General features: G+C 46.1%; 1 protein-coding gene across 1 annotated transcript in view; it reads right to left on the bottom strand.

Moving 5' to 3' along the window:
• The window catches only part of LOC306913334 (catenin delta-2-like), a gene marked incomplete at its 3' end in the record, with an annotated part of 786,501 nt that overhangs the window by 530,678 nt on the left and 231,770 nt on the right, over window positions 1-24,053 (bottom strand). Inside the window, exon 3 of the mRNA XM_079489921.1 lies at window positions 17,972-18,084. Within this exon, the coding sequence (XP_079346047.1) occupies window positions 17,972-18,084 (113 nt within the window). The remainder of the gene's footprint in view (window positions 1-17,971; window positions 18,085-24,053) is intronic.

Below are 24,053 nucleotides of genomic sequence, written 5' to 3'. Positions count from 1 at the left end.
CATTTTGGGCGGGAACCCCTTTTGGTGTTAGCATTATGTTATGCTTTAGCTATTGAAAAATAGCAGATCTACAAGCTCATAGCGCGCCACCGAGTGGCGCGCTACGAGCTTGTAGGTCTGCTATTTTTGAAAAAATCGAAGAACAACTGACATAGAAACATAGCTTTTTCAGACATTTTTAGAATCTGATCTGAGGTCAAAATGGGTTATGAACCCTCCACACCTCTCAGGTTGTCTGGGACACGACTGCTTTCTGAAGGAACCTGGAGTTTAGGCTTATATCCACATATCCGGAACAAGAAAAATGTTAAACCATTTTGGACTGAGGCTGAATCTAAAAAAATAAATAAAGTGTCTTCTAAATCCTAAAGGTTTTCTGACAAAACTGACAAAATACTACTGTATGTCAGTGGTGCTCAACCATTGTCATGTCAAGGACCCCCACAATTATCTGTATTTGGCCGTGGACCCGCATCTGAAAATATGTTGTTCCAGTGGGACCCCCCCCCCCCCTCCCTCAGAAGCTTTGAGTTAAAAACATTCACTGTACAATTATACATTCAATGATTTGCACCACATTTTCAAGATTTTTCAAAAATAGCAATTTACCATTATAGGCATTTAGCAGACATTCTTATAGAGCACTGGATGGTTGAAGGCCAAAATCAATGTGTGATGTTCTGCTATACAGTTACATTATGAACCCTCCACGCCTCTCAGGTTGTCTGGGACACGACTGCTTTCTGAAGGAACCTGGAGTTTAGGCTTATATCCACATATCCTGAACAACTTACTTACAGTACTTACTTAAAGGGATAGTTCAGATTTTTTTAACTTAAGTTGTATGAAATACTTGCCATTAATATAGTGGTTGCAACTGTATTAATTGATTGCCCGAGTCCCATGGTGGGAGTTCTGCTCTTGTTTTGGTCAATATTAAGTAGTTCCGGTCTTTTGTGGGGGGCACTGGGGCCACGCAGTAAAAGTAAATTAATCCACAAAACGAACGTAATTTGTATTGTTGACCTATTTCTAAAATATTAGCGCGACTTTCGTTCAACTTTGACCCCACTATCACATGGAACTATTTTTTGGGCGTAGTGATATGGACACAAAAAACATATTTCTGTGTGATAGAGGGGTAAAAAAATAACGAAAGTTGCACTAATATTTTAGAAATAGGTCAACAATACAAATGACGTTAGTTTTGTGGATTAATTTACTTTTACTGCGTGGCCCCCAGTGCCCCCCACAAAATGACCGGAACTACTTGATATTTCACCAAAACCAGAGCAGAACTCCCACCATGGGACTCGGGCAATCAATTAATACAGTTGCAACCACTATATTAATGGCAAGTATTTCATACAACTTAAGTTCAAAAAATCTGAACTATCCCTTTAAGCCCTTTGCTCCTCTAGGGTGCATAGGCCGTTGACAAATTAGCCGTTCTTTCGAGATCTCCCCAGTTGAGCCCACTCTCTGCCATTTCTGCGTCGATACTTCTTTCCGGAACAAGAAAAATGTTAAACAATTTAGGACTGAGGCTGAATCTAAAAAAAAAAAGAAAAGTGTCTTCTAAATCCTAAAGGTTTTCCAGGTAGCCCCTCATCCTCGCAACGCCGATAAGCATTTTTTTTACAACCTTATACATTTAGATGCCATTGAAAATATTTGTATTAAAAATCTTCAGATTTCACAACGCGCTGACACATTTTCACAACTTTTTTTTAAGATGCTATCTCAGAATAAATGTAGACCTATTGTGCAGAAGCATAGAGGCCTACTGTAGCGTAATTGCCTTAGTCCTTGCATGCATCAGCTGAGTTTAATTTCCATCCAAAAGCCCTTGAATGATGGAATGTGGATTTAGGATTACTGTGATTATGGTAAGCTAACATATCACAGTACATAGCATAATTAACAAAAAAAATAAAAATTTACTTAAAATAGAAAATAAAATAAAAAGATCTGAATTATTTGGCGGACCCCCCTGGCTACGCGTCGCAAACCCCACTTTGGGAACCGTGGGCCTACCGTGGACACCCGTTTGTAGTATTCTTGTGGGTCTTGTTTTCCCCTGCTGTAAGCGCACTGTGATGCGCATCCATGTCTTATTGGCCCCATACTGTTCTGTACAGATGAAAGACAAATGGCTGCATGCTTGTTAAATTAAATTAATCAAAATGGTGAGTTAAGCAAAAAGGATTTTTTGTACACGTGTCTCTGAGAACTGAGAAACAATGGAAGCAGGCGGGAGCTCTAGGCGGCGCGTTGTTGTCAATTAGAGACACTTGATGAAATATTTATCCTCCAATGTTTATTTGCTCCTGCTTGGCAGACCGTTTTCATCTCATCTGTCAAGCCCTTTTCTTCTCCTGTTATAGGCTACGTGTTGCTTGATTGTCAGCTGATTGTCAGCTGTGCTGCAGCATGGGCCCCGTTAGCCAGATGTCTGTCACTCTGAAAAGCACATTCTATGGCAATATTATGGTCTGTAGTGTGTTGTTTGTTTTAAACCCACTGCCCGCCAGGATTAATTAATCTATTTATCGCGCATTGCCAAGGGTTTATCGCGCGCAACCCTTATTTTGAAGAGCCAAATATCCGTAACCGGATGTTACGATGACATAATGCTGTGTGTGGTGGTGTCTTGACCGGTTGTTGTTCTCTCGCTCGGTGCAGAAAGTACCCGACCGCGAGTTTCACAGTGCCTGCTGTGCGCCGCACTGCGACGCGTTTTGAGTTTGTAGATCGGCTATTTTTTGCTATGACAGTAATATGCAATCCTGGGCAACTGACCATGAACTTGAACTTGACGGTGATCTCCGTCTGGGGCCCTTAAACTGTTAATGTTCGCACCTCTGGCCCGATTTCAACCAGAGTTTAACTTAAACATTTTGAGATCCGTTTGTCTTTGTATTTCAGTTGGTAGGGCGTTCCACAAGTGTGTCCCTTGTGGTCCTTTTACCCGAGGGCATAGGTAAAAGGACCAGATAGACCAACTAGTAGGGTCACAAGGGGGATCAGCAGCCGGCAACCTCCAGGTAGCAAAGCGTAACACCACATTTGGTCAGTCTTCTTACTCAGTACAAGGGATACACTTGCGGAATGCCCTTAAAAAACAGAGACATGTGTCGGGGACGGTCCGCCTATAGTGACGCAATTTTGTAGGTTTCTGCAGCTGTGCTGCAGCATGGGCCCCGTTAGCCAGATGTCTGTCACTCTGAAAAGCACATTCTATGGCAATATGTGATCAGATTTGACTGAGAGACTGCTTAAACGTGTAGCTAGGTGTAATGTTAGAGACCACAGAAGTGAACCTTTCAAGCCTGTTTTCTCAACTCGCTGTTTTCTGCAAGACATTACTCTATAAGCCATATCTCCAAAACTGGTGGGTCAAACTGAACAACCAATATGTCAATTTGAAGCTATGATTCCCTGCTTTCATATGACGTGAAAAAACGAAAATTCAAAAAAATCCAATGGCAGTCCCTCAGTCAAATTTAGTCACATATGGTCTGTAGTTGTTTTAAACCCACTACCCGCCAGGATTAATTAATCTCTCTCTCTCTCTCTCTCTCTCTCTCTCTCTCTCTCTCTCTCTCTCTCTCTCTCTCTCTCTCTCTCTCTCTCTCTCTCTCTCTCTCTCTCTCTCTCTCTCTCTCTCTCTCTCTCTCTCTCTCTCTCTCTCTCTCTCTCCTCTCCACACACACACCAACACACGCTTTCAGCTGTCAAACTCGACAGAATATAACGATAGCCAAGAGTCGTTCAAACACTCTGAACCCTGAATACTGTGAACAAAGCAGAGTAAAGAATTCATAATCAAAGCCCTTTCGACTGTAAGCTGCAATGCCAAGTGGGCCTGGCAGAGAAAACCAACAATGCACACATAACATAACGTTTGAAGGTGAATCATCCAACAGAATAAGCCCAAAGAGACTCCCAGTCATTATTAGATATATTATTAGCTTCAATTCTGTGGCCAGGAGAACAGACGAAACCACGCACATAGCAGACTATGAGGGCGTCATCACATTGATTAATTCCCAGGCAGCTGAGCCAATCAAAGCCAATCAGATTGCTTGTATTTATTTCTTTATTTTTGTTTTAACAAAAGAGCTTTTTTTTTTTTTTTTTTTAACAAAATATCTGATTTTTTTTTTTAAGTACCCTTAACGAGACATAAGAGAATAACCAAATTCAAATGTAACCGAACGTCATCAGTGCTGGAGTTTGCATGTTCTCCCCGTGTCCCCTAGGGTAGGTACCATCAAAAAAACATGCCGTAATCCTGGTCTCTAAACACCCCCCCCTGGCCAGCCAGGGCGCCTGATGGAAGGGAAAGGAACTGGTAAGAATAACGTGTTCTTTCCAAGCGCTACGTCCAACCAGGAAAACTCTCCCCTGTCAGGTGTAAAGAAGCAGCTTGGACTCGTCATGCATAGAAGGAAGCATGAGGCCAGTCCGCTCCCCCCCCCCCCCAGGTTGGCAGAGGAACTGTAGCGCCCAGGATTACATAGTCGATACATGTCAATTACATAGATGATTGACACTGGGTGAAAAAATGGGTTGCAAAATCGTGGGATAAAAGTTATAGATGGATATAGTTATAGTTATAGATTTGCGGTTTCTTTTTTTTATCCGATTTTTCAATTTAGAATGTTTGGGAACATTCCCTAGTGCACGCACGCACACACGCACGCACGCACGCACGCACGCACGCACACACGCACGCACGCAAGCACGCACGCACGCACGCACGCACCCACGCACGCACGCACACACGTATATCCATAATTATTTGAACTTTGTTTGTTATTTTTTTAATTAAATTGATGCACTATAGGGCCTAGACTTCATCATACAGTGAAGTATGGTGTAACAGCCCTTGGCTGTTTTGATTATGTTTGATTAATGGTGATAAATATATATAGAGCTGATGCTATATATATATATATATTAGTAGGCTTGCTTAGCTGGTATTAGGTTATAGGAGGAGCGCCTATTATGTTGCCTGGTACTGGTTGTGGCTTCTGTCCCCTGCAGGTGATAAGCGTTGTGTCCCTAATGTGTTGCCGTCCTGAGGAGGGCCTGGCTTGGAGCCTGATCAGCCCTCGGATTGGTCCTGTGGCAGCTCAGGCCTCGCTTCCTGGACTATAAAGCTCACTCTCTGCCTGGACTTCGGGGTGGGAACACTGCTGCGTGTGGCCTTCCCTCCAGCCGACTGCTTATGTGTTTCATGTCAGGTTTAGTTGTACAGTAGTTCCATTTGTCTGTGTGTTAGGTTGTGTCGTTTGGTCAACAGTCATGTAAGTCATTCCATAATTCTGGGCTCACAGAGCCACTCTGTCCATCATTTCGTCATGGACTAAGCCACTTTGTATTTATTCTAGCAAAAGTTGTGGATTGGCTATTTTCACTATTTTACAATGTTGTTGAAATAAGAAACGGACCAACAAAAGGAACGGTTTTGGACACACAAGGTTTCCAACGACGACACATCTGAGGTAAGTTGGAGCCAGAGTAAACACAGAAAAGTTTTCATAAAAGAATATTAAGCCTTCATCGCTGCTTTCTCCAGCTAGCGTTCTCTGTGTAGATGAGCTCTTTTCTCAAGCCTCCCCCCAGGGCTGTGTGCTTACGCAATAAGCTGCCTGCGGCTGCCTGTGAGAGGCACGCTGAATTCTAATGAACGCCATCTCTCAGACATGACAGCCAAGCTGTGGCACAAAGCACAACACACAAACACACCCGAGAGAGAGAGAGAGAGAGAGAGAGAGAGAGAGAGAGAGAGAGAGAGAGAGACGCACACAAGAAACGGGTGGTGGTGAAGGAAGCTTGCCTCGGCACGGCACGTGCGCGCGCGACTAAAATCATTTACCCACGCCGGCGTCAGTGTTGCCATGTTTTCCGAGAGAACAAACAAGCAACCAGGTGTATGAAAAAAGCCCAAAGGAGACGACTAATAGGCCACTTGAGCATGAGCATGCGCGAGCGCACACACGCACACACACACGCACACACACAGAGAACAACCAGATTATAATAAGCCAATAATAAGAAGACTTGGCGACACTACACACACAATGCTACAAAAGACACAAAGACAACGTATAAGATATCACTGCGTTGCTGTCGGAGCGTTGATCATTCATTGACGTCAGCTGCGCACGAGCGAGAAACAATATGAAAGAAGATACCGGTTATAGCCTGGGGTTAAAAAGAACACAAGAACTGCGGCTGACTGGAATTAATTAGTTTTCCCTTCCCTCCTCAAACAGGAATCGTGCGGGGAGAGAAAGTGAGCGGAGACGGTTCTTCTATTAAGCTTCATCTCATGAAATGGTTTCGCTCTGGGGGAGCGCCCGCGGCCTGATCGTGCCAGGGGATCCCACGGGCGAACCATTTCACTCATTTGCTCAAAGAACCGTGGTTACTGAAGTAACCTCCAGTTAAACAACACTCGGTGGATCTGTGTAGCTGCGGGTGAAGCCAGCTCACATCGGAAGTAGATTGGGAACGATATAAGTTGGGAACCTATAGTGTGCAATACCTGTTGTCATAGCACCCGTTTTAACCACCTGTGTCCCTTTTGTGCCCATATATGGAAATATGTCTGTCTGCCTGCGCAAACTGACTGTGAACCGTGCATCAAATGGCAGGCGTGGGGTTGCCACGGCAACCAATTGGCTGAGGCAGAGGCTGGGAATTCTACAGGTGAGGGGACTTAGGCTGATTAGGCCCACTGGCAGAGTCTTTTGTGGCGGTACTGGACAACCATGCATCCAACCGACTCGAGGCCGGGCACTGCACTCCCTGTGGTGGCGTGGAACGTGTGTGTCAAATATGAACATGGATCTACAAGCTGTATAGTGCAGCATAAAGTGAGTGCTATGAGCTTGTAAATCTGCTACTATTGAATAGCCAGAGTAAATAAAATAAAATACAAGTTTTAGTTTTAGTTTAGTTTATTAAGGATCCCCATTAGTCTACACCGTAGTGGAGACTATTCTTCCTGGGGTCCAGGCAAAAATGACATCACAATACAAATCATAAAATGCAGTACAGCCTGATCCATGTTTCTGAACAAACACACAAACCTAACCGTTTGTATGTGCAATGGTGTATTAACTTTGTATTTAGGGTTTCTTCCTGGAGGCTGAACCCTTGACAGTCAAACGGGCCAATGAAATAAACATTAATATAGTGACACCACACTATCAGCCCCTCCCCTAACCCCTCCCCCTTTATCATACAACTACAGCTGTGGGTGCGGCTTCAGTTCAGGTGGATCACCACCCATCACCACCCACCAGGCAAACCAGGCATACTTAATGAACTGGTGGGCGTGCCCACATAAAAACAACATTTTAACAAATACTGTACACTTTTTTGAAAAAACGTATACCTCCTTATATAACAATAAGACCTGATGATCATGTTTTAGGGTGGAAAAAAATCACGGCACTCCATCTTTAATGTTTGTGTTAGGGACAAGATGACGTAAATTGTCCCCCCATTGTCAATGGCGTTTTTAAAACAAACATTGAACTAAAAACAAACATTAAACCTCTATATAGGAGGGGCTAGCGCCCCTCGAAAATAATATACAGTTCAATCTAAAGTGGCACAGCTTCCCGGTTTGAATGGGTTAATGTAAAGTTCAGCAAGAGGGCTAATAATAGGTTGCATTTCCGCGCGTTCAAACAGGTATCTAAGATTGCACCAAAGGATTTAGCGAAACCTCTCTGGAGTCACAGAAACATGCTTTATAAATAACGTCATTCAATGTATTAACAACACTAGCCTGGGGTCCACCTATGCTTTCTATGGCATAGGCAGCTCCCGGCAGAATCCGCCAGGAGAATCTAGACACAGCTGTGCAACATGAGACTAATTAACCGGCTGCCTGCCGAACACATGGAACACGAGAACCTACTCTTTCGAATTGTGTTTAATCGCTTTTTGATCGGTTTCGATGGCTAGCTGATGTTGCTACCGCAAACGATACTCTGGGACACAAAACACACAATGGCCGCGCACACACAATTTTGAAGATGCGCGCGCATCCACTTCCATTCTAAGCCCTGCATCGAAAGCCCTGTATCTCAGAAACGACATTGAGGGGAAGTTTCTGGGCCAGACAAGCGTTTTCAACGGCCTGTAGCAGGCGCTGTGATACTCGCGGTCGGCTTTATCCACCATCGACCGAGAGAACAACAACCGGTGAAGACACCACACACAGCAGTTTGTCACAGGAACATGCTATTACGGATATTTGGCTCTTCAAAGTAAGTGTTACGCGCGATAAAACCCTGGCAGTACGCGATCGAGGGATTAATTAATGCTAGCGGTAAATGGGTTTTAATTAGAGCGACAGAGAGAGAGAGGAGTGTGTGTGTAAGTGTGTGCGTGTGTGCGTCAATTTAACAAAGGTGCAGACGATCAGAAATCAGCAGAGAGTGATCGACGCTTGCGCTACTCTATGCCGAATTGAAGTTTGAAGACTTCTTTTGTCTCCCTGGAAATAAAAACGTCTAGGTTTCCGAGGCTATAACAACACAGATTCCACCACAGCAAACATAATATAGTTGCAGACCCATTCATACAGGCTCATGGCTTAATTCGCAATGAAACATCTTCCTCAATCCAAATAACAATTGCATCGGCTCTATATAATTGCCTCATTGAATTCTGTGTCAAGTTATACTCATACAAACAAACAATGCTTCAAATTATATTTATTTTCTGGCAAAGTAATTGCACAGAAATAACAGTAAGGTACGGACTTTTAGACTGCATAAGAAATACTGTTGAGAGGCATAACAGCAATTCAGCAGGAAAGTGTATAGCTTTCAAGATTGATATCCTAATTGCTACCGTAATACACTAGTTAGGTTCCCTGCACCGTCCCCTTGGAATGAGGAATTGTCCCATATATATGGAAACAACAATACGTGTCCCTTGTTGAACTGATACTGGTTAGTATTGCTTTAGCACGTCAGAGTCTGAATAGCGAGAGTGCCTGATAGATAATTTTGAGTAAGTTTGGTGGATGGAATTGTCTAAATGTTCCCTTTGGCCCAGACCGTGTTCATATTTTGTCATCTTGCCCTTTTACCATCAGTTTTATCATCAGCCTACTGCCTGTTTACTCTGGGTTGTTCTCCTTATCCTATTTATGTCATGTCACCATCCACAGGCCTAATCATCTCAGCCCTATATTATCCTTTATATTATTTTATCATATATATTATGGGTTGCCTGACGCCAAGTTAAGATTCACTGTCTGTCCCCAGTCAAAAGTTAACTCGCATACTGAGAGGTCTGTTTTGATGTGGGACTGCATGTATTTGACCTTGGTGCCTAGTGAGAAAGTAGATAAGAGTATTTCTCTCTGTCGAGAGTTTACAGCGAACAGGGAAAGAAATGTTATCTTCAGGTTGCCATAGCAACGCCAGCCTCAGTGCTTTCCCGGTCTATGGCCCTCAATGACGGAACCAAGGAAGCTGTCCAGTCTCATCATCCATGTGCTGGTCCAATGAGCGCTTGACAACCAGTACCAGCGTAGCCTAGTGCGGAAATTAACTATCCATTCAGCCAATGAATGTGTTTCAACAAATGACGTATTCTACAGTATTAATGCCTGGCACATGTTGTGTCCGGCAGAGAGAGAACCCTGTGCTTTTGTTGCACAGGGTGAGAGTTTTTTGTAATTTGGCTGTATGTGGATCTGTTCTGTCTCTCTGATCTGAAAATGAATAGACATTAATCATATTGCTCGGACTGGACAATCCTTCTTCCTGGTGGTCTCATCTTTTATTGGGTACTTAAGGTATTTTTCTAAAAGAGTATTTCCTGCTCAGATCAACATTTGGAAGTTGATCTTTCTGCTTAAAGTAATCCTGTTAAAGCTAATTGTTAACTTGGTCATCTAAAAGATTTGGTAACCATTTACCATTGTCAGAGGCTCTCTGCCTAGTGTTGATCATTGGTGAGTCATTAATTGTCCCTTCTGCATTTTATATGCGACTAATTGGCCTTCCCTTATCTGTTATCTACATTATATTTATGTAACAGTGCCATTGCCTAAACCTGTGGTTTTCAAGCATGTGGTCCGGGGACCAGTGGCTAAATGATGCAGAGCTGGTAACCACATGGACCCCTTATGAATCTTTAACCTATTTTGACCTGAGATCAGATTCTAAAAATGTCTTCTACATCCTGACTTCGATTTTTCAAAAATAGCAGACCTACAAGCTCGTAGCGCGCCACTCGGTGGCGTGCTATGAGCTTGTAGATCTGCTATTTTTCAATAGCTAAAGCATATCATAATGCTAACACCAAAAGGGGTTCCCGCCCAAAATGGGTTAACTCTTGGGAGTGTGAAATGAAACCAAATGTTTTCATGTTACGCTCGCAAGAGGTAACTTATTGTTAAACATCTGCATGACCTTAAAGGCGTAGTGAAACGGAAATGGTGGACATTTTATTTTGAAGTCTCAAGTTGAAACACCGCTATGAAGTTTCTGAACCAATCAGAGCGTCGCATCCCTTCAGGGGATGGGACGGTAGCTAGGGACGGGTAGCTATGCTACGCAGGACAGCGTGTGGAATCTGTGGATGTTTGTTTACAAATCTGATACTCGGCCAGCTTTACCAGTTTACTCTTAATGTGGCTTATTTCTACCCTATAATGTTTTCAGATACATTTTTAGCGTGATGATTAAGTTGAAACCGAGTAATACACTCTCTGGATGTTATCTTGAATGGGAATACAAACGGAAGATTTCTGTAATCAGTAGCAGCTGTGCAGCCTGTGCTGGACGGATGCGGAGATATGGGGAATTAAACTGGTGAGCTTCATTTGTATTGCCTTTTATCGATGTTGGCCTCGACACGTCATCACGCAGCACGTTTTTGTTTTCAGGAAGTAATACAAAATATATTTTTATGGACGTTTGATATAAAAACACACAAAAATGAGAATTTTCCCACTTTTTTGGCATCCATTGTTAGGTATGACCATATGATGACCACGGATATGGTCTAAAAGTGTGAACAACGTATTTTTAATTTCACTACACCTTTAAGTCTAAACAACTAGAGAAAGTTGAATAATTGTTATTTTGATATAGAACGTTTGGCCTAATCTTATCCAACGACCACAAAATATTCTGCGTTTTGGGTGAGAGGCAAAATCTCCTCAAATGGTGTTCCGTGGCTCAAAAATGACGAATATATAATGGCCCTCGATATGAAAAGAGTTGAAAAGCAATGGCCTAAAACCCTTCAGGGCTTTGGTAATTGGTTGTGGTATTGCTACTTTTGCATATACGTAATAAAACATGTCTCAGTTTTTCTTCCACCACTGGCTAATTAGCAGGCTAGTCAGGTGTGTCAGTTCCCCCCCTCTCTCCCACTCCCCCCCCCCCCCCCCCCTCTCTCTCTCCCCCTCTCTCTCTCTCCCCCTCTCTCTCTCTCCCCCTCTCCCTCTCCCTCTCTCTCTCTCTCTCTCTCTCTGTCATGTTACCTCACAGCGCCTGTTAACACCTGCAAACTCTTTTGGCAGTAAAAAGGTCAAAGTTGTTAATCTGGAAACATAATAAAGTAGTTACGGAGAAGTCCAGGGCCACGGCTAATAATATGCTGATTAGTGCTGCATGCTGTCGGGTGAGAAAACCGTTCCCTTTCTCTCATTATACGACTTTTAAATTAAAATAGCCTGTCTACTAACTAACTATAGCTCACAACTCCTGTGTGACCATATCCCGAGGCGGGGTTGGCAAAAGGGCCTTTCTGTGTGGAGTTTGCATGTTCTCCCTGTGACCCCTAGGGTAGCTACCCTCACATGTTCTCCCCGTGTCCCCTAGGGTAGCTACCCTCACATGTTCTCCCTGTGACCCCTAGGGTAGCTACCCTCACATGTTCTCCCCGTGTCCCCTAGGGTAGCTACCCTCACATGTTCTCCCCGTGTCCCCCTAGGGTAGCTACCCTCACATGTTCTCCCCGTGTCCCCCTAGGGTAGCTACCCTCACATGTTCTCCCCGTGTCCCCCTAGGGTAGCTACCCTCACATGTTCTCCCCGTGTCCCCCTAGGGTAGCTACCCTCACATGTTCTCCCCGTGTCCCCCTAGGGTAGCTACCCTCACATGTTCTCCCCGTGTCCCCCTAGGGTAGCTACCCTCACATGTTCTCCCCGTGTCCCCATAGGGTAGCTACCCTCACATGTTCTCCCCGTGTCCCCCTAGGGTAGCTACCCTCACATGTTCTCCCCGTGTCCCCTAGGGTAGCCCTCACATGTTCTCCCTGTGTCCCCTAGGATAGCGACCCTCACATGTTCTCCCTGTGTCCCCTATAGGGTAGCTACCCTCACATGTTCTCCCCGTGTCCCCCTAGGGTAGCTACCCTCACATGTTCTCCCCGTGTCCCCCTAGGGTAGCTACCCTCACATGTTCTCCCTGTGACCCCTAGGGTAGCTACCCTCACATGTTCTCCCCGTGTCCCCTAGGGTAGCTACCCTCACATGTTCTCCCCGTGTCCCCTAGGGTAGCTACCCTCACATGTTCTCCCTGTGACCCCTAGGGTAGCTACCCTCACATGTTCTCCCCGTGTCCCCCTAGGGTAGCTACCCTCACATGTTCTCCCCGTGTCCCCCTAGGGTAGCTACCCTCACATGTTCTCCCCGTGTCCCCCTAGGGTAGCTACCCTCACATGTTCTCCCCGTGTCCCCCTAGGGTAGCTACCCTCACATGTTCTCCCCGTGTCCCCCTAGGGTAGCTACCCTCACATGTTCTCCCCGTGTCCCCCTAGGGTACCTACCCTCACATGTTCTCCCCGTGTCCCCCTAGGGTAGCTACCCTCACATGTTCTCCCCGTGTCCCCATAGGGTAGCTACCCTCACATGTTCTCCCCGTGTCCCCCTAGGGTAGCTACCCTCACATGTTCTCCCCGTGTCCCCTAGGGTAGCCCTCACATGTTCTCCCCGTGTCCCCTAGGATAGCGACCCTCACATGTTCTCCCTGTGTCCCCTATAGGGTAGCTACCCTCACATGTTCTCCCCGTGTCCCCCTAGGGTAGCTACCCTCACATGTTCTCCCCGTGTCCCCCTAGGGTAGCTACCCTCACATGTTCTCCCCGTGTCCCCCTAGGGTAGCTACCCTCACATGTTCTCCCCGTGTCCCCCTAGGGTAGCTACCCTCACATGTTCTCCCCGTGTCCCCCTAGGGTAGCTACCCTCACATGTTCTCCCCGTGTCCCCATAGGGTAGCTACCCTCACATGTTCTCCCCGTGTCCCCATAGGGTAGCTACCCTCACATGTTCTCCCCGTGTCCCCATAGGGTAGCTACCCTCACATGTTCTCCCCGTGTCCCCCTAGGGTAGCTACCCTCACATGTTCTCCCCGTGTCCCCCTAGGGTAGCTACCCTCACATGTTCTCCCCGTGTCCCCCTAGGGTAGCTACCCTCACATGTTCTCCCCGTGTCCCCCTAGGGTAGCTACCCTCACATGTTCTCCCCGTGTCCCCATAGGGTAGCTACCCTCACATGTTCTCCCCGTGTCCCCATAGGGTAGCTACCCTCACATGTTCTCCCCGTGTCCCCATAGGGTAGCTACCCTCACATGTTCTCCCCGTGTCCCCATAGGGTAGCTACCCTCACATGTTCTCCCCGTGTCCCCTAGGGTAGCTACCCTCACATGTTCTCCCCGTGTTCCCTAGGGTAGCTACCCTCACATGTTCTCCCCGTGTCCCCTAGGGTAGGTACCCTCACATGTTCTCCCCGTGTTCCCTAGGGTAGGTACCCTCACATGTTCTCCCTGTGTCCCTATAGGGTAGCTACCCTCACATGTTCTCCCCGTGTCCCCTAGGGTATCTACCCTCACATGTTCTCCCCGTGTCCCCTATAGCTACCCTCACATGTTCTCCCCGTGTCCCCTAGGGTAGCTACCCTCACATGTTCTCCCCGTGTCCCCTAGGGTAGCTACCCTCACATGTTCTCCCCGTGTCCCCCTAGGGTAGCTACCCTCACATGTTCTCCCCGTGTCCCCCTAGGGTAGCTACCCTCACATGTTCTCCCCGTGTCCCCCTAGGGTAGCTACCCTCACATGTTCTCCCCGTGTCCCCATAGGGTAGCTACCCTCACATGTTCTCCCCGTGTCCCCATAGGGTAGCTACCCTCACATGTTCTCCCCGTGTCCCCATAGGGTAGCTACCCTCACATGTTCTCCCCGTGTCCCCATAGGGTAGCTACCCTCACATGTTCTCCCCGTGTCCCCTAGGGTAGCTACCCTCACATGTTCTCCCCGTGTTCCCTAGGGTAGCTACCCTCACATGTTCTCCCCGTGTCCCCTAGGGTAGGTACCCTCACATGTTCTCCCCGTGTTCCCTAGGGTAGGTACCCTCACATGTTCTCCCTGTGTCCCTATAGGGTAGCTACCCTCACATGTTCTCCCCGTGTCCCCTAGGGTAGCTACCCTCACATGTTCTCCCCGTGTCCCCTATAGCTACCCTCACATGTTCTCCCCGTGTCCCCTAGGGTAGCTACCCTCACATGTTCTCCCCGTGTCCCCTAGGGTAGCTACCCTCACATGTTCTCCCCGTGTCCCCTAGGGTAGCTACCCTCACATGTTCACATGTTCTCCCCGTGTCCCCTAGGGTAGGTACCCTCACATGTTCTCCCCGTGTCCCCTAGGGTAGCTACCCTCACATGTTCTCCCCGTGTCCCCTAGGGTAGCTATACCCTCACATGTTCTCCCCGTGTCCCCTAGGGTATAGGTACCCTCACAAAAAACATGCAGTAATCCTGGTCTCTAAACTACCTCCCCCTGGCCAGCCGGGGCGCCTGATGGAGGGGAAAGGAACTGGTCAGAATAACGTGTTCCTTCCACGCGCTATGTCCGGCTGGGGAAACTCCCCCCTGTCAGGTGAAAAGAATGAGGTCAGTCCGCTGCCCCCCCCCCCCCCCCCCCCCCCACCCCCCAAGTTGGCAGAGGAAGTGTAGCGCCCAGGATTACATTCGATATTTGACACTGGGTGAAAAAAATGGGCTGCAAAATCGTGGGATAAAATAAATAAATATTAATTTATGGAGAAAATCAATCGTAAAAGGTTGAAATATGGAGATACTAGGTTTTCTGGCAGCATCAATAAGCAACGTCATTAAAGGTGTGTGTGCATGTGCGTGTGTGTGTGAGTGCATGTGTGCCTGCGCCTGTGTGTGTGTGTGTTTGTGCCACTGTGCCTGTGCTCGTGCGTGCCTGTGCGCGTGCATGCCTGTGCTTGTGCTTGTGCGTGCGTGCGTGCGTGCGTGCGTGCGTGCGTGCGTGCGTGCGTGCGTGCGTGTGTGGCGTGCCCTAGGCAACACAGCACTGTGTGCACTAGACTGTTGTAGATTGTAGTGACCCAGATTCAAACCCAGGTCTCAGCATGGAGTAAACCAAACACCTACTGTGTCGCTCCCTTTCTCTCCCAAACGGGAGTCCCCCTCTGGCCATTGCATGGGATTAGTCCATTCTCAACGGGAACCCCTTTTGGTGTTTTAAGCATTATGTTATACTTTAACTATTACAAAAATTGCAGATCTATAAGCTCATAACGAGCTTGTACAGTATAGGTCTGCTATTTTGGAGTGATTCTTTCAGAGTGAACGTTTTTAACTCAAATCTTTGCTTCTGGGGGATGTCCATGGAAAAAAACATATTTTCAGATGGGGGCCGGCGGCCAAATACAGATAATTCTGGGGGTCCTTGACATGAAAAAGGTTGAGCACCACTGACATAGAAACATTAGAATTTAGAAGACTTTTCTTTTCAGAATTGGCCCTAGCTCTAAATGGGTTTAGGCTTCTGGGATTCTGTGTGTGTGCGTGTGCGTGTGCGTGTGTGTGTGTGTGTGTGTGTGTGTGTGTGTGTGTGTGTGTGTGTGTGTGTGTTGTTTTCCCCATCGATCCAGGTGATAAATGTGTTTCGCAGCTGCAGGAAACGTAGCTCCTTCTCAGAAGCTTCCCACTGTGAACCTGAGCTCACACACACACTCAAGACCTCCACCCAGGGAGCTGAGCAAGGGGTGTGTGTGTGTGTGTGTGTTTGTGCGTGCGTGCGTGCGTGCGTGCGTGCGTGCGTGCGTGCGTGCGTGCGTGCGTGCGTGCGTGCGTGCGTGCGTGCGTGCGTGCGTGCGTGCGTGCAAGAGAGAGTGCAGTCGGGAAGCAAAATAATGGTGCAGTCAGCATTAGTGTCATCAAGGACCCAGATACTGCTCCATCATGCACTAATCCCACACGCACACACACACACATCACACCCATGCACATGCACAAATGCATTTACACAGAGAACTGTTTCACTGATACTGCCCACTACCCCCCCCCCCCCACACACACACACACACATGCACATGTGCGGACACATGAAGAAACGTTTAGCTGTTAATCCACCCCCCTACACACACACCTGTCCTCCGAGTCATGCTTACCTCACTTATGCTTGGCACACGCGCATGCGCGCGCGCACGCACGCAAGCACTATGGTATATGTGATATATGACCCCCCCCCCCAACAACATCTGCAAGCTCACAACGCACCCGCAATGCGACACGTTGTGAGCTTGTGTAGATCTGCCATTTCCAATATAGGTTTTAGTATATTTTATATATTTTTTCTCCTTTTTTTTCAAGTCCTTTTATCTCTGATTTATTTTCCCGGGATTTCCCGATTCTAATCAAAACAAGGTTCATTCACAGGCGATAAGTAAAGCGTCTCGATTATTCATGCACAAAATGTATATGTTTCGGGTGAATACAAAATAAAAAAACCCACAGTGCTAGATTTAACACAGTCAGCTTTCACGTCCGGTTCATGACCTGAGGGAATTTTAGCCTTAAGCAAAAAGCTCAGAATGGAAAGACATCGGCAGAGGTGCAGAAAATTAATTAATACCTGGCAAGGAATGAAGTACATTTTGACGGCAATACTGATTACCGGACCTTTACTTATTTTACGTTGCAGTATTGATACTTCGAAATACAAGTACAAGTACAATATAAAGTACAAGTTGGCGACAGAGTACAGCTTCTTGCAATGGGTGTGGTCCACAAGATTCGCTACTCCACCAAGATACCCATGTACCTGTCTAAGCCCTGTAAGACCCAGCTATGCTTTTTAGCAACAATTATATTTTATAAAGAAATGAGTTTAAATAATTTGTTTTTCTGTTATTTTTTCACCTCTAAATCCTCATTGGGTCCTATTGTTTAGTCTTACAATGCCATTGGCCAGGATATTTGCATATAAATACCCCCCACAGAGCCAGGAATCATCACAACTTGAAAAGTCTCACAAAAACGTAAGTAATATGTCTGTGGGTTAATGTCAACGAAGTCCACACCCACAACACCTGAGGGAGTTCAACAAACCATGTGCAACCCGGCAATTCGGCACAAACAAGGGTCTAAATTAATTTCGCTCCTATGCCAACAAAATGTGGAACGCCCTACCAACAGTCATTAAGACATGTGAATCCCTTGACCCCTTCAAAACCGCTCTCAAAGGGCACCTACGGACGGCTGCAATTCGAAACTGGCCCCCGTAAAACCTGAATCCCCCACCCACCCCTTTTTCCCCTCACTGTGTATATATATATATATATATATATATATATATTCCCTTTTTACCTCCTCTATGATGATTTCCTGATTTTGGCTTTATAGAAGTGTATATTTGTATGTCTGTAAATGTGAATTGAAAATGGTGGACCCTCCTGTAAACAAGTGTAATACTGTATGGTGTCGTCCACTCACAGTTGACACAGTTTTTTTGTATTGAGCTGTACTTGAAATGTATATATATAGTGTAATTCTGCAAACTGTTAATAAATACGTCAATCAATCAATCAATCAATCAATCAATCAATCAAGTACTTTTTCCACCACTGCACACATGCAGGCGTGCCGTGTGTGTGTGTCTCGTACCTGATGTTGCTCATGCTAGCGGCGTGCTCCCCCAGCTTGCATCTCTCCAGCTGGGTGGCCACGATCTGCCGCTCTGCCTCCAGTTCCCTGGTGAGACGCTCAAACTGCAGCTCCTGCGCACGGACACACACATACACACGTACACGCACACGCGCACACACACACACACACACACACACACACACACACACACACACACACACACACACACACACACACACACACACACACACACACACACACACACACACACACACACACACACACACACACACACACACACACACACACACACACACACACACACAGGAGAAGGAGAAAGAGTGGGAGGAGTGAGCCACCAGTTGACAGCAGTTGAAACATTTGTGCTGACGGGAGAATGGAAAAGCAGGAGCGAGCTTAGGTGGTATACAGTCCTCTACAGATGTCCCACTGGGAGGGTTAAACAACGCCTCAGGATTCCCCACATGGGGGAATTAAGTGGCTTAATGTTGCTCAGGAAAGGTCTGTCTGGAGCTCTCTGCCTGAAACCGCTGCCCCTGTGACCCAACTCCAGATAAGCGGTTATATTAACCCATTTTGACCTGAGATCAGATTCTAAAAATGTCTTCTACATCCTGACAGTTTTCTGAAAAAGCTATGTTTCTATGTCAGTCGTTCTTCGATTTTTCAAAAGTAGCAGACCTACAAAAAAACCCCCCTGAAAAATAGCTCGTAGCGCGCCACTTGGTGGCGCGTTACGAGCTATTTTTCAATAGCTAAAGTATAACATAATGCTTAGTTAAAACACCAAAAGGGGTTCCCGCCCAAAATGGGTTAAATATGGAAGGATGAATGGATGGATGGAAAAAAATGCTGGAACATATATTTTGACATATATGACATGCATATATGACATGCTTATAATGACAGGTCCCTAATAGTGGTTATAAAGCCTTGACCCCCCCCCCATTCACGAGTTACCCGAGTTAATTGATAAAGACCTCTTTCCCTCCCAAAGACGAGTTACACCGGTTGAATTGTAATAGTTTTATTCGCCGTTTTTGATCACTTTTAATAATGAATTGCATTTTCATAGCGCTTTTCCAAGTGCTCAAAGCGCTTTACAATGGTTCATTCATTCATACATTGGGAGGTGAAGCGGCAAACAGTCGACGCCAGCGTCCTCACTTCCCACATTCACACACCAATGGTGGCAAGCTCACACCAACTGACTCATTGGAGGCAATGTAGGGTTCAGTGTCTTGCCCAAGGACACTTTGACATGTGGACAGGAGGAGCCGGGATTCGAACCGCCAACCCAGGGATCATTGGACGACCTGCTCTACCTCCTGACTGAGCCACAGCCACCATATCACTTTTAAGAGATACAAGGTGTCCCTCGGACACGTCGAGGGCACAAACAAGCTTCCATGTCGGGCTGTTCCCCCCTTGTTTTGTTGTTGCTCGCGGTGGTGGAATATTTTTCCGACACTATGACAAACGATGGCACTATTTTAAGGCAAATGTGTGTGAAATGGAGCTATACAATCACGGGGTCATTCTACCGTTATGTTATGTTGCACCTGTGTGTACTTGCACTTTGTTTTAATTTTTTTTATATTCTTTATTTACCCAGGGACAGGTGCTCATTTTCAGCAACGCCCTGCACATAGAAACACACACACACACACACACACACACACACACACACACACACACACACACACACACACACACACACACACACACACATTAAAACCTGGGAGCTCTTGTCAGTACAACCACAGTCTTATACTGTTGGCCACTAAGCAGCTCCAGGGGGAGCAGTTGGGGGTTCAGTGCCTTGCTCAAGGGCACTTCAGTGGTGTTGGGTGAGTGATGAAAATCACTTCCCCACCCAGATTTTTCCTGCCCGTCCGAGAATCGAACCGGCAACCTTTCGGCAACAAGGGCGCTCCTCTAACCCTTAGGCCACCGCTGCCCCTGTAATGTTGTATGTATAGGACCCCCTCTAAAACGAGATGCTGCATCTCAAGAGGCTATATCCTCTCAATACAAATTCGGACAAAACATTCTACAAAGGCCAGTGGAAAAACTCCCGCACTGAATAACTCTAAATACAGTACAGACAGTTGAAGCATTTTGGGAAGCTGAATGGTCACGCATAGGTCAGCCCTGCCTGGAAAGGCCAAAGGTCGATTCCAGGAGCAAGCGAGACACTTAACCCATTTCGACCTGAGGACGATTCTACAAATGCCTTCTAAATCCTGACAGTTTTCCTGAAAAACCTATGTTTCTATGTCGTTCGTTCTCAAACGTTTTCATGTCAAGTACCCCCGAAAATGTATGTATTTGGCCGCCGACCCCCGCCATCTGAACAAATTTTGTCAATAAAAAGAAACTAGACTAAAATGTTAGGAAGGAACTAGCGGACAAGAGATCCAGTAAGTAATTTTACTCTTGGTTGCATGCTGAAAGTAGGTGTTGTGAGCTTGTAGATCGGCGATTTTCAGCAAGTGTAAAATAAGTCGTTATGACGGCATCAAGGCCCGCCAAAATACATTTCAGTCGACTAAAACAACTGTAGATTCAGTCGACTAAAATCGTATGATATTTAGTCGACTAAAAGATACACTAAAAAACATTCCAGGTGACTAAAATGTGACTGAAACTAATTGAAAACTATTCAAGAGACGACGACTAACAACTAAACTCAAAATGTGCTGTCAAAACCACCACTGTTCAGCGAAACCCCCCCATGTAGCATAACCCTGAGGACCCCCCTAGGAGTCACAGGAACCCCCTATAGAGAATTAGAACTCTCTGTGCTGAATAATGGGTGACCCGATTCCGTCTGGCGTCCTCCTAGCGTTGCGTGTCCTCCCCCGTCGCTCTGCCCTCAGGTTCCTGTTCCACGGCGGCTATTGTCATAAAATAAAGCACCAAAAAAAAAAACGAAAACTGCCTGAAAATAGACAGAATTCTGGCACTTTAACCCATTTAGACCTTAGACCAGATTCTACAAAATGTGTTGAAAGTTTTCTGAAAAACGTTATCGGCTGTGGTGCACTGGTGCTCAAACAAAATGATATGTAGCCTACTGTATTTGTCCACTCACCCCCCCCATCTGAAAATATGTTGTTCCAGGGACCCCCCCCCCCCCCAGAAGCAAATATTTGAGTTAAAAACATTCACTCTGGAAGAATATATGAGTACCACAGTCTAAGTCCAAATTTCATTCTGACCCCTCCACGAAAATGCCTCGTTGTCCTGAACCCTTATCTATCATTTATATATTATGGATCAATAGTGTGGACTTACTGTTTTTCGTCTGTGGCATATTTAAATATTTGCGCCACGTTTTGCAGTAGATCTGCTATTTTTCAACATAGCTAAAGTTTAAAGTAATCTTTAAAGTTTAAAAAAAGCTATATTTAAAAGGTGACACAGATGCGTCCTTGCAGGTCTCAGTGGGCTAAGGGGGAAGCCTCATGGTGCTGTTGGATATGTGTGAGGCTGCATCATGCAACAAAGGACTGACAGTCTGTGGGGGGAACAGAACGTCAAGACATCATCTCCTGAAAAGTAGAGACGACAAAATGTAGCCCGTGCTGCTGCTGTAGGAGGAGGCTTTCTGAGCTGCTGCTGGGTCTCCTGCATGGTATTGTGTGGGAACGGGAACTGTTAGATCTGCTCTGTGGCAGTCAGCCCCTTCCCACGTATACTGCTTTCAGTGTGTGCGTGTGCGTGTGCGTGTGCACGTGTGTGTGTGCGTGTGTGAGCGCGTGTGTGTTTGTGTGTGCACGCTTGTAGTACAATACTTGTAGTGAGGGCCAAATATCCCCGAGATACAGGATAAGTCTGTAATCCAACAAGGTTTTGTGTCAAACTTTGTGTTAACGTTGTGTTAAAGCATTTATGTACATGTTAAAGCATTTAGGCCTGATCTCGAAATTTAAAAAAAAATCTTCTAAATCCTCCAGTTTTCTGAAATAAATATTTTCACGATTTTTCAAAAATAGCAGACCTACAAGCTCGTAGCGCGCCACTCGGTGGCGCACTATGAGCTTGTAGATCTGCTATTTTTCAATAGCTAACTTATAACATATTTTTTAAACATCAACGGGGTTCCCGCCCAGAATGGGTTAAAGCATGTATTGTTTTTTTAAAAGTCTATTAGGAAACACTCCCTAAGGAGTAAAGATTGATTTGCAAATTAAATCTAATCGTCCACGAATGCACAATTATGTTTGGCAGACATTAAATTGGTTATAAAGTTCGGGAATGTGTATTTTTTTGTATATGTGCAAGACGTGGAAGAACAAGAATGACTTCATTCATCCTAATCATAATAAATTGCCAGGTGCAGCAAGCTCTTGCTAATGATCATCTATAATCAGTGTGTGTGTCTTAACCCATTTAAAAAAATGTCTTCTAAATCCTGACCATTTTCTTTTTTTTGGGTAAACTTTATGTTTTACATTTCTTCACATGACATTACACATGTACACAAAAAAATCACACCCGTGTGAACTGAGTGGTGCAACTCCCCCCCCACTCTCTCTCTCTCTCTCTCTGTGTGTCTCTCATTAGCAGGCAACAGTGCAGCACTATCTCTCTCTCTCTGTTTCTGGCACAACAGCACCACTTTTGCCCCTACTGCTACTCATAGTCACATAGTCACATAGTCAGATAGTCACATACATAGGTTAACACGGACATTGCTGTTCCTTGGAGTGGTTGCACCCCTCAAAAACACACAAAACACACAAACATAACCCCCCCCCCCCCTCCCCCCTCCCCCCTAGGCAAAAAAAACCACAAAAAAGTGGTGGGACAAAGCAGCGGGACAATCACAGGTCAAAAAGAGAGTCGAGACAGGGACATATAGTCGGAGACAGTCCGGATTACAGTTCACTGAAAGGAAAAGTCCTCAACAAACTCCACAAAGGCACTCCAAGCCAGGATGTTTCTATATCAGTGGTGCTCAATATTTCAAGGCAAGGACCCCAAAAAGCTCATAGCGCTACAAGCTCTAGATCTGCTATTTTCCAATAGCTAAATTATAACATAATGCTTAAAACACCAAAAGAGGTTCCCGCCTTTTATGCCGTTCAGACTATGGGTCAGTGTGTGTGCCTTAGCCTCATGCCTCAGCTCACCGCTTCACGCTGTGGCGTTCATAGTATGGGTTTTTTTCTCTAATAATTTCTATCCCACGATTATGTAACCCATTTCCCATGACCCAGTGTCAATTATCTAATGTGATCCTGGGCTCTACACACCCTCCGCCAACATGGGGAGAGCAACGGACATGAACTCATGCTTCCTTCATGCATGAGTGTCCAAGTTGCTCCTGACAGGGGGGAGTTTCCCCGGTGGGACGTAGAGCGTGGAAGGAACACGTCATTCCAACCAGTTCCCCTCCACCAGTGCCGGCTGGCCAGGGGGAGGCAGTTTAGAGACCAGGATTACTGCATGTTTTTTGTGAGGGTACCTACCCTAGGGGACACGGGGAGAACATGCAAACTGCCCACAGAAAGGCCCTGTCGCCAACCCCGCCTCGGGTATGGGCACTGATGACGCGGAGGAGAGGACACGCCGCCAGCGCCCAGGGAGTCCCGAGCGGGAATCGAACCCAGGACCTTCTAGCTGTGAGGCGACAGCACTACCGACTGTGCCACTGTGCCCCCTAGAGTATGGGTTTTATGTCCCTTCAGACTATGGGTTTCATGGGTAAGTCTCCCATTGGCTTAGAGGCAAGGCGGCCAACGTATCTTCTTATAATTGCGACCCAGTTTGACTGAGGGGCTGCCACCGTGCAGCCTCCATCTTTTCACCAGAGGAGAAAAACTGCATTTTTATTTACGTTATACAAAATGAATGAATAGCACAGGCAGACTCTTCACATACTCCTTTGCATGTCTGAAATAAATGTCAGAGCTAAAATCTTTATTTATCTGTACGGTAAATATGAAATAAATGCTTAAACATGTAGCTAGGTGTAATGTTAGAGACCACAGAAGTGGAACCTTACAAGCCTGTTTTCTCAACTCGCTGTTTTCTGCCAGACATTATCTCCAAAACCGGTGGGTCAAAC

Source organism: Electrona antarctica (genome assembly GCF_951216825.1).
Source record: "Electrona antarctica genome assembly, chromosome: 20".
In the NCBI taxonomy this organism is placed as follows: Eukaryota; Metazoa; Chordata; class Actinopteri; order Myctophiformes; family Myctophidae; genus Electrona; species Electrona antarctica.
Note: the sequence above shows the minus strand (reverse complement) of the source record. Positions and strands in the feature narration are given on the sequence as shown.